The 20,352-nt window shown below is 43.1% G+C and overlaps 1 protein-coding gene across 4 annotated transcripts in view; it reads left to right on the plus strand.

Moving 5' to 3' along the window:
* Positions 1-20,352, plus strand: part of VGLL4 (vestigial like family member 4) — a 157,158-nt gene that overhangs the window by 101,307 nt on the left and 35,499 nt on the right. For all 4 annotated transcript variants that reach the window (XM_040628446.1, XM_008697875.2, XM_040628445.1 and 1 more), the window contains one exon: positions 13,929-14,118. In XM_040628446.1, the coding sequence (XP_040484380.1) occupies positions 13,929-14,118 (190 nt within the window). The remainder of the gene's footprint in view (positions 1-13,928; positions 14,119-20,352) is intronic.

The raw sequence follows: 20,352 nt of genomic DNA on the forward strand, positions 1-20,352 counted from the left end.
GGAAAACACTGACAAGATGCTTAGACTAGGTGAATCTAGGGTAGGGAGTGGGATTCTTGTTCATTCAACTTTTGTGGCTTTAAGACTTTTTTGAAATAAAAAGTTGGAAAAAAATTCTGAAATACCTAACTCTTTCACTGATGAAGTTTACAGAATGTTACTTTACGTGGCTTGTTTTACAGTCTTCACGGTTATTAGGCACTTGAATTATGTGCATGCCTGAGTTCTTAGTGCTGCTTTCACTACCTCAGTGTTGTGTGTCACTCTCTCAGTATTCGAACTGAGTCCTATTTTAATCCTTGGAAAATTCACTCTGTGGCTTCCGAAACCAGCATGTTTGCAATGATAAGTAATACAGTGAGTTAATGCATCTCTGTGGGATGGCAGAATGGCTTTTTGGGGTATTTGATTGAGGGTATTTGCCACATCTTAGCTACTTGCCCACTTTAGCTCTGTTGGGGGTTTGGAGCTGATAATGAGACTTCATATTTGGAGTAGATAGGCCCGTATATGATCTCCAACAGTCCATATGCCAGAATGTGTAAGAATTTTGAAGTGGTTCGTGGGAGCCTCGTTTTATTCCTCAGGGTCTGGACTAGAATATATTGCAGAGAACAAGATCGGCCATTTCTCTTTAGAGACCATAGCAAACATGATGGTATTGCTCAAAAAGTCTGTAGCTTTTGAGTTGGAGACAGTGCTAGAATGTCACTCAGGGCTGTTATGTCAGTCAGCCTTGCCAGATGGTGTCAGAGGAGGTGTTCTGGGGCCGGGGGTGGCAGCGTGCCTCTGGGATGGGTTTTGAAAGTGAAGATGAATAGGGATTGGCCAAGAGGGATTCTGAATGCATTCTAGTGGGGAGAGAGGTGTACAGAAGCAAGCATATTGAGTTGAGAGTGCCTGGGGAGGACATGGTGCTATTTACTGATCATCAGCTATGTGCTGGGTGCTGTGCCAGGTTTCTTCTTGAATCTTTGAACTAGCTCAGAGCCTACCTATGTGTGGGTTCACGTGGTCATTTTCACACACATGGAAACAGTCATGGGAAGTCAGGTAACTGCCCCAAGGTCACCTGCTGGCTCCCGGTGGAACAGATTGGGAATGCTCACTCACCCATACTCCTTGGTGCTGTGTGTCCTGACCTTTACAGTTAGTTGGTGGAAACTGTGTATGTGAGAACTTTATGAGAGAAGAGGAATTTTCATGAATATTTAGAGTGATGTTTGGAGAAGTCTCCTTTGCCCCCATAATCTCATCCTTTATTTTTAGTTTTTAAAAATATTTTATTTATTTATTTATTTGACACAGAGAGAAAGAGAGAGAGGCGCAAGGAGAGGGAGAGGCACAGGGAGAAGCAGGCTTCCCGCTGAGCAAGGAGCCTGATGTAGGCTTGATCCCAGGACCCTAGGACCATGACCTGAGCTGAAGGCAGACGCCTAACCAACTGAGCCACCCAGGCGCCCCTCATCTCATCCTTTATGTGAGAATGTTATCTGATGGAATTAAGCACAGTACAGTACATGGCCTCTTCCAGGCTGGGAACCTTCTATAAGTTTTCAGTGATTCTCACAAAAATCCTTCAAGGTAGATGAAGAAATGGGGGCTTACGAGAGAGGTGAAGAGACTTTGCCAAGATCACACCTTTTTCTGATTCCAAAGCCCACTTCTGCAGTTTCTCTGCACTGGGCTAGTGTGGTCAAGGGTACAGAAAGAAGGGAGGCACTCCTGGCCACAGGCATAGTGTTACAGAAAGAGCTGGGCATGGGCAAGCTCTTCTATAGGCAGACTGTGATGAGTCCATTCCAGAGGTTATGGTGTATCAGAGGAAGCAAAGTCTCCAGGCTCACCTTTCCCTCCCAAAATGGTCTTTTTTTCCCCTTTCCCCCTCCAGTGGTCAGTGACTCATTTTAAGACTTAACCCTCCAGGAGCTCCTGGCAGAGTGATACTCTCCAGAATTCCTTTCATGTGAAGAATGTTTTGGAAAATGCAGATACTAGCATGTTACCTTCGATGTTTAACCTGTTGCACACCAAAGGGCTTAAAGAGAGAGTTTCTTTGGGTATTTTTACCCACTTACAGTACCCATCTACATTTACCATTTCCCCCACAGCTTAATTTCTCTCTTTCGTGGCAACTGGAGTCCCTCAGGAGGCAACTGTTGAAGAGGCTAGAACAAGCCTTTTTCACTTCACCTTGTTTGGTGATTCCTTCTAAACATTTATGAGCTCTACCATGGAGGAAATTGAGCTTGATGCTTCTACCATCTGTAAAAACTTCTATAATTTTCCTCCTCATTAACAGTAACATGTCACAAAAGTAGACTTTCTGGTGAATATAGTGAAGAATTTCTTCTGTTACAGGTTCTTTTCCATTAAGGAGAGTTCTGTATGCTTGGCACTAAAAGGTTCTTGGGCTGCCTTTATTGGGTTATGTGTTGGTGCCGGGCCCTCAGACAGGGATTTGTGAGGACACGTGACCCATTATGTTGATGTTCTAATATCCAGGCAGACACAGCCCTTCCGGCTTCATCGGTACAGGAAAGTAGGGCTCGCGCTCTGAGACTCGGCTTCCTAATTGACTCTGAACCCTCCGCAACTCTATCAGAGTCACAGTCTAGGGTTGGAGGACCAAGAATAGACATTGGTGTGGTCATTGGTTTGGCTCAGGAAACCAAGGACGCAGACAATTGTTTGATCTTTTTGAGTCCTAGTTACGATTTACGAAGCCAGAACCCAACCTGATACCAAGATCTGCTGATCTTCAGCCTAATTGTGTCATTGTTAGATACCTGAATTTTTCTTTAAGCTGAAGTGATATGTATAATAAGACATTAATTTCAGTTCTCTTACTTGGTGATAATTTCACTGAGGTTGCAGTATTTAAAAAAAATATTTATTTATTTATTTGGAGGGGGTAGAGGGGGCAGAGTGGAAGAAGACTCCCCACTTAGTGGGATCCCCCCCAACATGGGGCTCGATCATGATCTGAGCCAAAACTGAGTCCGATGCTTAACTGACCGAACCACCCAGGCACCCCCGAGGTTACAGTGTTGCATAATCCGTGAAGATACAGTGAAGTTGTGGAGTGAATTCAGTAGAGTAAATGAGATTGCAGGGACTTCCTTTTTTTAATCCCAAACACAACAAAATTATTTTAAGTGGTATACAACTTCTTAATTAAATGAATAGGACATATGGATGTGAATATAATAATTTTTAATTGACTTCAAAATACCTTCAGCTAGTGCTTTTTGGTATTCAGATTAACCTTTCTATTCAATTTATTTAAAGTATTTTATTGTCTATTCAGAATGGAGATTGAGAATTCTAGACATTTTACTGTTCCCCTGGGGTTATTTTTGACCCTTTCTGTTCTAGTCCCTATAGAATTACAGATGTTTAAAACCATTAAGGATCGTAGACGTCCTCCACCCCGATGCACAGCTGTCCGAGGACTGTCTCGGAACAGGTGCCCCTCAGTCCTGCAGGACTGCCATCTGGGAGAGCCCCCCACCTGCTCTGCAGGGGCTCTGTCCTTCACCTGTGCGTCTCAGAGAGCACCCTGTTCATTTGTGCTGAAGCTGTACACTTCCTGGAGCCCAGCCAAGATGCCCACTCTCTGTTAGTGCTGACCCATTGGTCTCCTCTCCTCTGCAGCTTCTAATCCCAAAGCAGCATCCATGCATCTTGACCAGTCCCTCCATGTTAGGTGAGCTGGAATAGATGAGGTGGCTGAAGCTGTTTGGTTCCAAACTGAAGAGCTTTCTCCTTTGAGCCAGACCTAAGTTTCAGACCTGTCCTCACCACCCTTCTTCGCTCTCTAGTCTTTCCTCCTTGTGTTCTTCGGCCCTGGCGCCATAACAAAGCACCCCAGACTGAAGCCTTAACAAATGTTTGTTGTGTCACAGTTCTGGAGGCTGCAAGTCTGAGGTCAGGATGTCGGCAGGGCTGGTTTCTTCTGGGGCTTCTGTCCTTGACTTGCAGATGGCCGTCTTCATGTTAATGTGGTCTTCGTTCTGTGTGTGTCTGCTCCTGATCTCTTCTTAGAAGGGCACCAACTTACCTAATGACCTCATTTAACCCTAATTATTTCTGTAGAGACCCTGTTTCCAAATACAGTCACATTCTGAGGTACTGGGGTTAGGACTGGAAAATTTTGGGGGGACATAACTCTGCCTATAACACTGCTCTTCCGGACTTCCCGCCTGCTCTCTCCTCTTTCCTCCTCTTCACCTGTCTTCCTACCACCACCACCACTACTACTACTACTTCTTCTTCTTCCTTCTTCCTTCTTTCTTCTTCATTTTATTTATTTGAGAGAGAGAGCGAGCGAGCTAGACAGCACAAGCAGGGGGAGTGGCCGGCAGAGGGAGATGAGGGAGATCCAGGCTCCCCACTGAGCAGGGAGCCTGATGCAGGGTTTGATCCAGGACCTGAGATCATGACCTGACCCAAAGGCAGAAGCTTAGCTAACTGAGCTACCCAGGCACCTACCACTTCTTTTCCTTAACCTGTAAAGCATCCTGCACAGCTAAAAAGAATATGAAAATGGAGGGATCTGAATGCCATGTTTCTCCTTCCAGCTCTTCTCTGGATCAGCTTTGTGACCTTGAGCAGTTCATTTAATTCTTGAAACACTAGTCTCCTTAGCTACAATTCAGGAATCATTTTTCCCTTCTTGCATTATAGGACTATAGTAAGAAAAAAGCAGAGTAACAGATCCTATTTTTAAATGCTTTAAAAATAAAATATACTGACATAAGATACAGGAAAGCTCAAAGTGTAACGTTTACAGGATTATTTGGATTACTTGAAATTCTGATTACAATGCATGTGTCAACTCCACGTTTTATTGTGTTTTGTTATCCTTAATTATATTTTTAGCAGACAGCAATATACCGTAAGCGTTTTTTCTTCTTCTTCTTTTTTCCTGAACAATCCCCTTGTTGCTCTAAGAAGACCAGAGCTGCTCAAATCCTGCTCAGCTGGGGGTCTGCCTCCCCCGCCTGGCTGACTGCACAAGAGTGACCTTTCACTGAGGGTTGGCCTCCAGATGTGAGACTGGACTCTGCAAGTCTCCAGCTGTGGCTCTGGGCTCCCGAGAGCAGTGGTGGGAAAGGGGTGGGGGCGAGGGGGCGCGGTCACTGAGTTGTAGAATGGCTTGTGATCCCTGCTCTGCTGGCAGACACTACGTCACGTCTTTTATCTCTGCTGGCTCGCCCCGGTTTCATCATGTTGCCTAACAGCCCTCCTTACAAAATGAAAAAAGGGAACCAGAATGGGGATAGCCACCAGTTGAACTGTGTGAAGGAGGTTGACTTCACTGTCTTCTCTCCAGCTGCTAGTCCCTGAGACAAAGAAGTATTATTTGAAAGAAAATGAATAAGCCCCGGGCTGCTGCCCTGCACGGTCTTGAGTGTGAGAGGAGAGTGCAGTTGTTTTATCTGGGTGACTCTCGCCAGTAGGGTGATGTCAGTCTGGTCGCCCTGGGCTGTGGTCAGACAGGAGACGTTTCCACGTAGCCCAGAGGCTTGTGGGTAGTGGGGGGAACTAAGCTGTGGTTTTACTTTGATTTAGGTTCAAACATGATAAAAGGGCTGGGGAGGGGAGTAGAACATAAAATCTTAAACACAGCAATGATTTAAATTGTGGAAGAAAGCTTTTGAGCAAGGAAGGCAATATAGATTTTTGTGAAAAATCTACCCGTAAAAGTTACAGCAAGGTATTTTTTTTTGTTTTTCCTACAGACGTACCTTCCCCTTCTTCATAAACACAAAGACACTGTCATTTCAGCCTTGTGGTGTTTGACTAATCTTCAAAAAATGACAATAAATGCCATGATTCTGGTTAATTCCTCACGAGGCATGCCACAGTCTTGAATGCAGTCACAGATCTTGTATGGCACTTGGCCCACAGAGTTGGTGAAGAGGTGCTGTGACCAGGAGCTGAGCGACTGGGTTCTAAAGCCACCTCTGCTTTTCCCTGGAATCCCTTCCTGTCTCTGAACCAAATTAGTTGCTTCAGCTCCATGTTGAAGGCCTGTGGGCTTCATCGTTCAGATGTATAAAAGTCGAATCCGCCTTTTGTGGACCAAATTATATTTATTTTCACCTTCAGTTTACTAACTACAACTTTCTAATGGTATTTTAGTGAGTGAGTGAAGCTCGAACACTGAGAATTAGAAGTGTCCTTTATTTTTAATTACATCTCCCTCCAGGACGAGGTAACTTAAGAATACTTAGTGGGATCAGTTTTTTTCTCCTATTGTGTAAAGTGTGCCCTATAAAGCTGTAGTATTTCTTGATCAGCGATTAAAGTATAACTTAACTTTGGGGGGCGCCTGGGTGGCTCAGCCGTTAAGTGTCTGCCTTCGGCTCAGGGTGTGATCCTGGCGTTCTGGGATCAAGCCCCACATCGGGCTCCCCCCCGCCCCCCCGCGGGGGCCTGCTTCTTCCTCTCCCACTCCCCCTGCTTGTGTTCCCTTTCTCGCTGGCTGTCTCTCTCTCTCTCTCTGTGTCAAATAAATAAATAAAATCTTTAAAAAAAAAAAGGTATAACTTAACTTTGGAAGGTGTACATTACATAGAATGGAGATATTTAGAGCTGAAGTTAGGCCATCGAGGTGATGTAATCAAATCACTTAATTTTACAAATGAAGAAGCAGAGGTTAACAAGACAAGTACTGTTTTGAAGGCCCTCCAGTTGGGTTCTGTAGTGTATCCAGTCTAAGATGCACCATTATCTTGTGTCCCACTAAGAAGGAAACGGTCTCGCTTATTAAAATATGCCAATTGATTATAAGACAAACTTCAAGCCTAGCTCTATTAAAATGTAAGAAGTTAAGGAGTCTTAGAATCTTTGCAGGATTCTGAACCTAGGCCACATCTTTCTGGGTCTTGTCTCCATGGCTTGCTTTTCTCCTGCTTTATTCTGACTTGAAAGCAGAATTTTCTTGTAATATTTCACCAGAATCATTATATGGCACATCATAAAGCTAAGCAATTTTTTTATTTCTCTGTTAAACTTTTTTTAAAAAAATTGAAATTAATATATGCTGATTCTTGTGAAATCTTGGGCCAAAAATCTTTGCTCATCTTCGGCTGGAAGACATATTTAAGAATATTTTTGATCCCTGTATTAGAACTGCCACCATGACTAAAAATAGCAGTTATGTAATCTTTGTATCTATTGGGCATTTTTCTTCAGTAACCCATCCCTGGTTAAAAACGCCAAATACATTTTAAAAATTGAAATTCCTTTTTATAATCAGATTTTTTTTTTAAGTTAAATTGACAGTTGTGGCGAGGCCAACTTGAGAAACTTGAAACACCGGGTTACTCAGATCTCCTTTCTCCTGTTTTTCCCGAAAAAGAAAGATAATCCTTTCTCCCTTTTCAATTACCAAACTGTTGTGAAATTTAGAATACACATTAGTTCAGGAGCAAATAGTCTTTACACCTCAAGATAAATTCCTTTTGGTGTGTATTCTTTCCTCCCCTGCTTGTGGTCAGCGTCTGTATAAATTTCATCATTTGTTTCTCCGACAGCACTTCACACAGCCTTCAGCGTGCAACAGGCACGCTCACACACACAGTCCGATTACAAGCTGAGCTGGAGCTTAATAGAACTCTGATGAACCCAAGTATCTCCGTAACCTCAAGCGGTTCCCTGCTTTGCCTTTTCTTAACTTAATAGTAGAAAAAAAAAATCTGGCTTTAACATTGTAGAGAGCTATAGCTATCACAAGAAAAGGTTTACTTTCATTGCAGGGGAAAAATGAATGATGCTTGTTCTTATATAACAGTTCAGTGTGAAAAACCTGAGGTAGGAAAGGAACTAATAATACTGGAGTATTCTGTCATCTACTTATAAATATATTTTTATTTTTTAGGGGTGAGGGTAACAGCTTTATTGAGATATTCACACACCAGTGTAATTCACCCATGTAACGTATACAATCCAGTGGGTTTTAGTATATTCAGAGTTGTGCAACCTTTACCACAATTCATGATAGACCACTTTCATCACCCCCGAAGGAAACCCTGCATTCACTGGTAGTCACTTCCCATTGCTCCTCCTCCCACCCCCCAGCAAGCACTAATCTACTTTCTGTCTCTTCACATTTGGCTGTTCTGGGCATTTCATGTCAGTGGACTCAGACAGTGTGTGGCCCTCTGTGTCTGGGGGGTGGAATTCACTTTGCATACTGTTTTCTAGATTCATCCATGAATCAGTACTTCATTGCTTTTTACGGCTGAGTAGTGTTCCATCATATGGATAGATTTGCATGTTCTCTGTACCCATTCATCAGCTGCTTGGCGTTTGGGTTTTTGTCTATTATGAATAATGCTGCTATGAACATTCATGTATAAGTTTTTATGTGAATATGTGTTTTAATTTCTCCTGGTTATATACCTCGGCGTGGAATTGCTGGCTCATGTTGTAACTCTATGTTTAACCACTCGAGGAACTGCCCAGAGCTGTTTTCCATAGCACCTGCACCATTTTGCATTTGCACCAGCAATGCACGAGGGCTCCAAATTCCCTACATCTTTGTCAACACTTGTCACTTTCTGTCTTTTGATGATAGCCCCACTAGTGTGTGTAAAGTGGTTATCTCATTGTGGTTTTGATTTATGTTTTCCTGATTGCTAATGATGTTAGACATCTTTATATGTGCTTATTGGCTGTTTGCATATCTTTGAGAAATGAGTATATAGATCTTTTCCTGTTTTTAAATTGAGTTCTGTTTATTATTGGGTTTTGAGAGTTCTTTATATATTCTTTTTTTTTTTTTTTAAAGATTTTATTTATTTATGTGACAGAGAGACAGCCAGCGAGAGAGGGAACACAGCAGGGTAGTGGGAGAGGAAGAAGCAGGCTCCCAGCGGAGGAGCCTGATGTGGGACTCGATCCCGGAACGCCGGGATCACGCCCTGAGCCGAAGGCAGACGCTTAACGACTGTGCTACCCAGGCGCCCCGAGAGTTCTTTATATATTCTTAAATAGATCTTTTGAAATTCCTTATTTTATAGCATCTTTGATCTTTAACATATCCTGTAACTCCTAACCTGGACACCCCATTGCCCTGCTTCGTAATTCATTCAAGCAGTGTTTACCATCCATCTACTATGTGGAAGATATTGTGCTTTGCATTCTCGAGAATATCAAATGAATTAAATGTCCCCTGCTTCAAGGAGCACAAAACCAAGTAGGAAGGGAAGTATCATAGGGATAAATTTCTATGGGTGTTCAGAAGAAGTGATGACTTTTAGATTGAGGAGTCAAAGAAGACAACCTGGGGGAGGAGGCATTCTAAGTGGCCTTTGACAGATGCATAGGGTTTGATATAAGAAGATGGGAGGAGGAAACTGAGTAAAGGCCTTGGGGTTAAACAGTGAGGTCTCTGTGCAGTGGTGTCCAGTCTGGTTTAATCTCTAGGGCTGACATTTTGAGAGCTTACAAAGGGGCATACTAGGAACAAAGGCTGGGAATGCCGTGGGGCCACTTGTTGGTTATGAATGCAGAAGCATCCTGGAGGTTATTTCATCATGACTGGCAAGCCCTTGGCTGTTTGGGGTCCTAGTGGGCTGACATGGCCAGAATGCTGCCGTGGAAGACCGAGTTTACAGAAACGTGTAGGATGGTGTGGGGGTGGGGGTGACTGTAAGCATCACTGCCGTGTTTCTGGCTTGGAAACGGGCAAGTGCTTTAGAGGATAAGAAGGCCTGTGGAGAAGAAGCTGCTGTGGAAATTGTTTAATCTCCTGGTTTCCAAGTTTATTTGACCACGGGTTCACTTTCTAGTTTTTTGAACATATGACACCTGAGACACATACTTGACATTTTGCTGCCTTCGTTCAGTGTTACACAAGTAATAATTGCTTAGTAACCCCAAAGATACAGATGTGGTGAAGAGCAGGGCCACATGCACCCCAATGTTCATAGCAGCATTGTCCACAATAGCTAAATCGTGGAAGGAGCCGAGATGCCCTTCAACAGATGACTGGATTAAGAAGCTGTGGTCCATATATACAATGGAATATTACTCAGCTATCAAAAAGAACGAGTTCTCAACATTTGCTGCAACATGGACGGCACTGGAGGAGATAATGCTAAGTGAAATAAGTCAAGCAGAGAAAGACAATTATCATATGGTTTCTCTCATCTATGGAACGTAAGAACTAGGAAGATCGGTAGGGGAAGAAAGGGATAAAGAAAGGGGGGGTAATCAGAAGGGGGAATGAAGCATGAGAGACTATGGACTCTGAGAAACAAACTGAGGGCTTCAGAGGGGAGGGGGGTGGGGGAATGGGATAGGCTGGTGATGGGTATTAAGGAGGGCACGTATTGCATGGTGCACTAGGTGTTATACGCAAGTAATGAATCATGGAACTTTACATCAAAAACCAGGGATGTACTGTATGGTGACTAGCATAATATAATTTAAAATATTATTATGATAAAAAAATAATAATTGCTTAGTAAATGTTGGCTGGTTGGTACTTGATCGATTACGGGGTTGTGGATCACAGCTGGGTCACTGACTCTGAGGGCCGAAGGAAGTGTTAGGTGTTAACTAGTCCAGCCCCTTGTTGTAGGCAGGCCTTAGAGGGGAAGTGTGTGCCCATATTCACCTGGCCGTAAGTAAAGTGACAATGTCCTGCCATGTCTCGGTTCCCAGACTATGTGTTCTCTTCAATTTTTCTAAAATAATTTTAACCTTCTTTTGCCACTTAGACCATAATTAAAGCAAATCCCACTTTATAATACAAGGTGTTGCATGAGGGTCCTTGAGTGGAGGCGCCAAAATGAATGAGGGTCATAACTGAAAAGACCTGTTTCTACACTTGTAACTGAATTTCTTCCCTTCTACCCCTAGTGCCTTGGCTCTGAGCCATGTGTGGGGCTTGCACGTGTGTGGGGGGGGATGTCACTCTGATAGGCAGAGGGCATGGGTTCTTGCTTACAGTAAACCATTGACTGTGAACCTGAGCAGGTCCCTCCATGTCTAGGGGCACAGTTTTCTCTGTCCAGTGAGGGAATCCAAGTGTACAGGGCCCTTTCCAAGATTAACAACATGCATGTCCCCTTGTCTGTAGGGGATTTGGTACAGTTTTGTCACAGCCCCTAGGGGAGAAGAACCACCTGTTGTTCCTCTGTGGGTCGTTTACCTATCAAGTTAGAAATCCCAGTGTTTCCAAAGGATTCTGTGGACTTTCTTCTTTCTATGTCAGACACCAGCGATTTGGTCTTAAAGAGAAGCAGGGCATGCATTTCATGAACTTAAACTGAAAACAAGCACAAACAAGCTTTTATTAAGATGGAAATTGGGGAGTGGAGTGGCAATGTTGTTCTGACTCCAAGAGTTTTGCTTTTCGCTTAGCAGCGTATGCTAGTGTTGTAATGAGTGACTCTTCATTTTTTGGAGTGATGTGAATTTGTTGCTGTGGTGGCAGGTTTCCATGGCAACTGGTGTTGCTACACATCTGGCATCTGATAAAATGGTTCCCAAAGCCCAGGGGTCCACACAGAGCCCAAGTACTCCTCATCTCCGCTGAACCGGCCAAGGATGTGGAGAAACACAGGGCGGAGGGCATGGTGGCTCCGTGCCAGTTTGATGAGGCTTGATTTGCAATTGCTGAGTTCCTGGGGTATCATCAGGGTTCCTCCAAAAGTTAGCCGGGCTACTGACGTTTTACACTGGAAATGCCCTCTCCCCTTTCTGTGGAGGTGAAGGGTATGAGAGAGGGGAGCATATTTGGAAAGAGTATTTTCTGATTTATCACCATATAAATATTAGCATGGCTTTTTATTTGCTTGCTTAAGAAAAAAAAGATTATTTATTTCAGGGGGAATGGGCAGAGGAAAAGAGTCATAAGCAGATTCAGTGCTGAGCACGGAGCCCGACTTGGGGCTCCATCCTGCGACCCTGAGATCACCACCTGAGCCTAAACCAAGAATCGGACACTTAACTGACTGTGCCACCCAGGCGCTCCTGTTTGCTTGCTTTTTTAAACCAAAAATTCATAAATAGGAAGTAGAGGACAGCCAAAATCCTACTGAATGTTTGAGTGTGGCAGGCCAGCATATGGCCTGTTTTTAGGTATTTCATTTAAAATGGAAAGTTCCAGTTTGCTTTGGGGCCAAAATCTCTGAAAGAAATACTGCCTGGAGGTGTATTATGGGGTCACTGTATATTTGCTAGTTTATATCTTGCTGACTAAATTGGCAAAAGTTTTATTTTTCCTGGTAAACATTCAGGAGGCTTTTCCCTCCCTCCTTTCCCTAACAAAATTGTATTTGTCATATGTGTATGAAGCAAACGACTGTTAAAACTGTCCACACATCTGTGATGATATGAAAATTACTGATGGCAAACAAAGATTTCCTTTCTTAGGTACCACAAGGTCTCAGATGAAGTTGACTTTATCCTAATATTTCTCTCAAATTGTGACCAAGTGGAAACAAAATTGGCCATGCCTTAGAGGCCAGTATGAATGAATAATAGCATGACAAAAGGGTTATTATTTGTGAAAAATTTAGGTAACCCCTCCCATATGACTTAGAAAACTAGAAGTTTTCTCTTAAAGTATGTATTACTCTTTTTTATAAATTTTAGAAGGCATAAAACATTTATTATAATAAAGGGTTATGCTTATTTTAATTAATAATGAGGCACAAAGTTATCGCTTAGTACAAAGTCTTTTTAATTACAGGAATGAAAAACTCCGAGATGTTGAATCAGATCACAATGTGAATTCTAATTTGAGTGTTTAACTTTGAAAGTGTTTGAGAATTGGACCTGTGTATTAAGCTCATGACAAAGTATATGCAGAAACTTTGTGCTGATAATAGTCAAAATATATTTAATGTGGGATGCCTGGATGGCTCAATCGGTTAAGCGTCTGCCTTCGGCTCAGGTCCTGATCCCGGAGTTCCAGGGTCGAGCCCCACACTGGGCTCCCTGCTCAGTGGAGAGCCTGTTTTTCCCTCTGCCTGCCATTTCCCCTGCTTGTGTGCACCCCCCCCGAAAAAAAATCTTTAAAAAATCCTTAAAAAAAAAAAAAGGACAACCTTCTTGGGTCCCCTCCCTCCTTGGGAGCTTTGTACTATCACTTTGCTATCGCTCAATAAACCTTGCTTTGCTGCCCACTAAAATATATATTTTTTAGGAAGGAAAGGTTAGCGCCTGAACAGACATACAAAAAAAAAATGTATATATATATATATATTTAGTGTGCTGTAAGAATGAAATGTTTATTTTTCATTAAACAAGGTGTTTTCATTTCTTTTAACGTTTTGGGCAAATGAATTATTAACCCATAAATTTTCCTCATTCTTAAAAAAAATAACATACCAAAATTGTAATAAAAATGAAACAGGCAAGAAAAGTGAGTTTCTAGTCATGTTCTAATGAAGCCTGTGTTAGGTCATTTCTCTTATAGGTATAGAGTCGAATACCCACACATCAAAAGACCTTTATTGTTTTAAATTAACTTTAGAGATGGTTTGTGGTCAGTACTTTTACCCGTCTGTTACTTTAGTGCAAGGTTTAATTTTAAACTCTACCCTAAAGAGTTGTTGAAGACATGGGAATTATGTGACGTGATGGAGGTGTTAGCAACATGTAAGTGTATCAAATCAGCACCTTGTGCACCTTAACGTTGCACAGTGCGCTCCGTCAGTTAAATCTCAATAAAGCTGGGGGAGGGGAGTGAGTTATTGTGTAGAAAACCACGCTGGTGTAAAATGTCGTGTGCTTGGCAGCTCACCTCGCGCTCAGGCCGTGTTCTGAGAATGGCAGGCAGCCCGTCCTGTTGCCAAAACTTTCCACTGGGAGTAGTTTTGCAAGGGGTGGGCAGGGAAGCGGGGCACTGAGGGGGGCGTTTCTCCTCCTTGGTGACGACATCATCTCTCTTTGCGTAGGTGAAGCTGCTCTCAGGGGAGAACCCAGGATGCAGACCCTCCCTGTGGCGTCTGCCCTTACCAGTCACCGCACAGGCCCCCCACCCATCAGTCCCAGCAAGAGGAAGTTCAGCGTGGAGCAAGGGGACGATGACCTGGACTGTGAAAATGACCATGCTTCTAAGATGAGTCGCATCTTCAACCCCCATCTGTAAGTTCCTTCTTTCTGAAGTGAGGGCGTTCTGGGTTGGTTTCCGTGTGCTCCGTGCTGGGGCCATGTTCTTTGGCAACTTTGTGCCAGCTGTGAAGTGAAAGGATGAACAGCGTTTACCTGCCAGGCGGGGGATTAACCGTTTTTAATAACTTGAGAGATGACATCTTCTTTCCTTCCAACTTACTTGTATGACTGTGTGAGTGTGTGTGTGTGTGTGAGTGAGTGTGTGTGTGTGTGTGAGTGTGTGTGCGTGTTCCCCATGGATGTTAGCTTTCTCTTCCAGCTTCTGGGGGGTGGTTGTCTGAAGACTGCCTTTTCTTGCCTGTATCACTGATGGTTGTTCGGAGAATCAGTCTTCGGTGAATGTCTTATCAGGAAATGGAAGGAAAGGTTAGTGTCTGAACGGACGTACATAAAATGTTTTGCTTAGGAGTTTAGAGTTGTACGCATTAAGAAATACAGTAGCCTCCCCCCCTTATCCGAGGGGTATATGTTCCAAGACTCCCAGTGGATGCCTGATACATGGATAGTACCAAACTCTGTATACGCTGTGTGTTTTCCTAGGCATAGATACCCATGTGAAAGTTTAATTTACAAGTTAGGCACAGTAAGAGATGAACAGAGATAACTAATAGTAAAATAGAACAGTTATAACAGTATACTGTAATAATGGTTATGTGAATGTGGTCTTTCTCACGGAATCTCTGTTGTGATGGGCCCACCCTTCTTGTGGTGATGTGAGATGATGACATGTCTGCGTGGTGCAGTGAGGTGAGTGACATAGGCGTTGGGACGTAGCATTCAGCTACTGTGACTAGGGAGGATCGTCTGCTTCCAGGCCACAGTTGGTTGTGGAAAGCAAAACTGCAGGAAAGGGGGGAGGGTTGAATTAATTCTCACCTTGTGTATTCATGGTATGAACTCGAGACCTTCCTGAAAGTGGGAAAGATGGCTCTTTGTGTTTATGAGAAGGTGCTGGTCATTTCTGGCGTGCGAGCCTGCTGGAGCTGTTAGAGAGCCCGTCTTGGAGCTAATCCTCCCTGTGCCACCGGCATTCTCTACGATCATGACATGAGTTGCTCCAACACTCTGGGCCTCAGTTTCCTTACTTGTGAAACAGAGGGGTTGAAATGCAAGTTTTCTGCATCTGTCCAAGGTTACCACGTTTACATTAGGAAAAGAGCTTGCTTCTGAGCCTTGTTCCGGCTTCCCCTTCGCACTCTCTTCTGAACACGCATGCCCCACCAAGGGAGTGGAATGCCTTTTCACATGTTTTTAGCACTTGAGACAGCCAGCCAGCTGCCCGGAGAGTCTGCTCTGGCAACTGTGTAGCCCGTCGGTATTGTCAGAGTGGGGGAGCTTGTCAGAGCTGGTGAGGTGGCCCTGATTATTAGAAGGTGTGGCTTTGTAGCTCCAGAGTCAAAGAGCCTACTCTTTTTTCCCCTCCCCAGGCATGAATTGATGTTTTGTGATTATTCAGAGTGCTTGGCTTCCCCAGTTCTGATTGCGGAGGATGCTGCTGCTTCTGGCAGGAACGTGACTGCTCAGACAGTCCCCGTTTTCTCATTGGCGGAGACCTTGCGCAGTGAGAGGTAGCCGATAAGCCCGCAGCCCTGTGCTGCCTCAGCGCCAGCAGCCCTGAGCATTCCGTGCATTCCAGCCCGCTTGGACTGTTGTGTGCAGTCATAAGACATACTGACAGAGGTATTTATCCTCAAATAAATCACTGTAGTGTTAGTCAGAGGCTGAGCCCGCAGTCTGGAGCCCTGGAATTTGCTATAATCAGGAATCCAGCAACAAGGCACTGCAAAACAATGAGCTCTCCCAAATAGGGAGAGGCTTGTAATTTAGATTCTGGGCGCTCAACTATTTGTTCATTCTCTTGTTACTAGGAATTTCTTCTTCTCCTCTGCCATCCTCTTTCCTGAAACCCAAACAGGAGACATTTGGTCTTTTTTTTTTTGGAAGGAAAGGGGAGGTCGCCCTGAAGCAGTATATTTTCTGAGCAAACATGCCTCGGTTTGAATCGCAGTTCTGCCACTTACTTGGACAGTCACTTAATGTACCTGGGCCCAATATCCTTCTTTGTAAAATGGCAGTGATAACAGCTCATGTGAGGCCTGTCGTGCGCACAAGAACCAGCACATGCAGGGAGTCTGGTGCAGTATGGTACTCAATTGGTGGTAGCTATTAAAACTTTTATTATTGTTAAGTCCCTTATTCCGATATTGATAACAATGATAAAGAATAAAAATAAATAAAAGTAATAATAAAAAATAAATAAAAATACCATTATGGCGAATTTAATGCCTGAGCATGTGTGAATTTCACTCAGAATGTCGGGGCTCAAATTTCAGCTTCTTTATCTTTCGGTGGAAGTAATCATAGTTCTTTCCTCGTACGATGACTGTATATGCTAGTGCAGTGCCTGGCATCTAGATAGTAAGCACACAGCCAAAGTCATCATTCGTATTATTATTATAATGTTAAAACAGAAAATGAGGGGCACCGGGGTGGCTCAGTGGTTAAGCATCTGCCTTCAGCTCAGGTCATGATCTCAGCGTCCTGGGATTGAGTCCCACACAGGCTCCCTGCTCAGTGGGGAACCTGCTTTTCCCTCTCCTTCTGCCTGCCTCTCCACCTGCTTGTGCTCTCTCTCGCTCTCTCTGTCAAATAGATAGCCCACAGAAAATGATTTTGTAACTCCTTGGGTCATTGCAGATATGACCTTGAAGTACAGATGACTATAAATAATTCATACTATGTTATAATTGCATTATGCTATGAATACTTTAAAGTGTAAATAATAGAAATAGAATTGCTAGATTTCATGGGCATCTCACAGTTGATGTCATCACGCAGAGTTTTAGGCAAATAGAAAGAGTAGTATCCACCCCCCACCCCCTGTCCCCGGGCCACACTGCCTGGACCTCTGGGTGATGAGGGTGCAGTCTGTTCATTGTGCTGTCACTGTTCTCCTGTGATGATAGTTTGTTTCAGTAACAGTAACAGTGTTCCTCTTTGTATCTTCTAAGAGCGGAATTACAAATTTTGTAGGAGGATTGGAAAGATGCTTCATCTCTTCTTCGTGTTGTAGGGTACTTAGCATTGCTGGATTTGAGGGAGTGTTTGCTTTTTGAGCTGTAGTGTGTTCCCTCCTTTTTATTTGCTGTGTCTAAGAAGTTTTTTTTTTTTTAAATAATCAATTACAAATTGATATTTCTTTGGAAAAGAGTGGTCTGGTATATTTGTCTCTTTAAGGAAATTACAAAATGATTTTTTTGCTTTTTATCTTCTTAGAACATGTTCATGTTTTATAAGGGAAATGTGTTTTGTTTATTTTATCACTGAAGAAATCACAATAATTCTGGGCATGGAGTGTTGTTGAACAACAGCTTTGACAGCTCGTAAGAGTTTCAAAGATGCAAGCCTTGGCTGCATTTCGTTGTACTCATCATGTTGAGATACTTTCCAGTAGAGAGGAGGAGCGATTGAGTGTCTCTGAGCCAGAGTAGGAAGCTACAGACAATGACTAAATTTCATCTGACTTAATTCAGGGAGGAGGGAGAGAAAGAAGAGAGGTTTCCTTAGTGATTTCTCCAGAACTTGGAAATTGAGAATTCCTGGACTCTTATTCCAACCCTGTATCGCCTGGGTCATCTGAACTCTTCATTCACTTTCTTTTTGATATGGTGACTCAGAGATTATGTGTTTGTTTGTTTATTTCTTAAGAAAGGTGTTAAGAACATGAAGGTTTTATTTAGAAGTTGAAAGATACTGTGTCTCTCAGAAAGAAAGTGGATTAAGTAAAGTATGGGGGCATAGGTGTTGGGATTCCTCTCATGGAAATGTCAGTGAGTAATCTTTTCCCCCAGGACCCTGGTATTCAAGTGCTAAGGAAGAGCTCTCTTTTCCTCTATCCATGACCCATATTTACTCAGGGATTGCTGTTTTGTGGCTGTCCCTGATTTGGCGAATAAGAGCTCTGTCAGCTGGCTCCTGTGTCCTAGTTATGCGCCCCCGCCCCCTTTTTAAAGCACTTCTTATTTTCTGGCAAACATCATCCTCCTCTTGTAACCTACCTGTGCCAGCCATGGAATCAACCATTTCTCCAGGGGACCCTGGTTCCTTTTAGTGGAGAATAGGGTTTAGAAGCCAAAATCTGGCTGCCAAGTATTTTTATGGCGTCACTGCCTTTAGATTTGAGGTGTCTAATATCATAGACACTAGCTACGTGTGGCAATTCAAATTTAAAATGAAATAAAATTTAAAATTCAGTTCTTCTGTTGTACCAGCCACATTTCAAGCTCAGCAGCCACATGTGGCTAGTGGCTGCCACATTGTACAGCACACATAGAGAATATTTCTACCCCCACAGAAGGTTCTGTTGAATAGCACCTTTTCAGGGGAAAGAGCTAAAAAATCATGAGTTCATATTAATACCCCCAAATTCTAATCCAATCCCACAGAATTGTTCCTTACCATCCCCCATTCTATATTTGCATCTCCCTGTTTCCCAGCAATACATTTACTTACTGTTCACTCACTCCTATAGTTCACATAAAATACTTTCAGAATTTCTGTGCCCATACCACTTTGAAAAACAAACTTACCAAAAAGAGTTCAAGATATGTTGGCAGTTCTTTTTTTGTTCTGTGCTGAGTGTATAACAAAGTACTTGTAACTTGGTAGTCAGTTACTTCCCCTCCCCCCTTTCAGTGTTCTGTCAACCAGAATATATAGATTCATTTCTCTTCGCATTCAGCTGTAGATTTTCTTTCCATCTTTGTTGATTTCATTGTATTTTTTGAATATGTAAAACATTAACATGCTTCCAAAAGTCAAAACTGTATTAAAAAGTACTTGGAGGAGTGAGGAGTGTTACTCCCTCCCCTCTCTCTTTCCTTTCGCTCCTTCCTCTTGTAGGCTATTATCCTTCTTGTGTTTCTTTTTGTTAAAGTAAGCAGATACGTGAATGGTTTCTCAGTTCCCCGTCTTTTTTTTTTTTTTTTTTATACATAAGGTAACATGCTTTGTATGTTCATTTGAGTTCTGGTGTTTTCATTCAGCCATATACCATACAGATCTTTTCACGCCACTTCCTTATCCTTGTTTACAGCTGCATAGCATTCCACGGCATGCATGTGCCAGGGTTCAGGTAACCAATCCCCTTTGTCTGGACATTTAGGTCATTTCCAGCATTTAACAATCCTGATAATGCTTCAGTGGATAAACTTGTGCTTTTCTAGTATCTTGTGTATTTGCCGTACAGTAAAAAACTCTTGAAGGCAGACAATTGATGGAGTAAAACATCAGGCTAAATTCAGTTTTTGCAACCTAGTTTGGCCTGCTTGGCTGAGAGTTCTATGCTGAATAGTATAGTCTAAGGTGATTTTTGGAAATGAAGCAGTTTTCAACTTTGTGTCTGTGTGAAGGTATGTGTAGGGTTTATGTGTGTCGAAGGTTTACCATTGAACTGTTGAGTCAGTCACCTGTGAGAGGGAGGGAACATTTATTGAGAGCTAACTGTATGCTCATCCTATGCTAGACACTTTAAAGATATTGTCTTACTTGACCCTCACAATAAATGTGACCCTTTAAGACAGGTAGGGGTGTGTGTGTGTGTAAGAGCTCTGTTACTTACAGAAGTAGAAGTGAGGCTCTGAGAGGATCGTGTGTCCAAAGCGGTGGAGCTGGGATTAGCCAGCAGAGTCAACGTACCAAAATAACCCCAACTTTTCAATTTCCTCTGGGTCTAGGTTTTTTGTTTTTTTTTTTTTAAGATTTTATTTATTTATTCGACAGAGATAGAGACAGCCAGCGAGAGAGGGAACACAAGCAGGGGGAGTGGGAGAGGAAGAAGCAGGCTCACAGCGGAGGAGCCTGACGTGGGGCTCGATCCCACAACGCCGGGATCACGCCCTGAGCCGAAGGCAGACGCTTAACCGCTGTGCCACCCAGGCGCCCCTCCTCTGGGTCTGGTTTTAATGTGACATGAGGAATTGTGTGTGTGACACCAAAACCAAGGATCATTTGCTAGCGCTGTATTTTACCCAAGGCAGGACCACATGCATCTTAAATATGGACATCATATACTTATGACACTTCGCCAATCCAGTGTCCAGTGCATGGTAGGGACTGAATAATTTCTACGTTGAATTGAATTACACCCAGTTTCAAGAGACTGCTCCTCTTCCAGCTGGGGGATGCAGCCTCTTCTGATCAGTGCTA

The sequence above is a fragment of the Ursus maritimus genome, unplaced genomic scaffold (genome assembly GCF_017311325.1).
Source record: "Ursus maritimus isolate PB19 unplaced genomic scaffold, ASM1731132v1 scaffold_14, whole genome shotgun sequence".
NCBI classification, from domain to species: domain Eukaryota; kingdom Metazoa; phylum Chordata; class Mammalia; order Carnivora; family Ursidae; genus Ursus; species Ursus maritimus.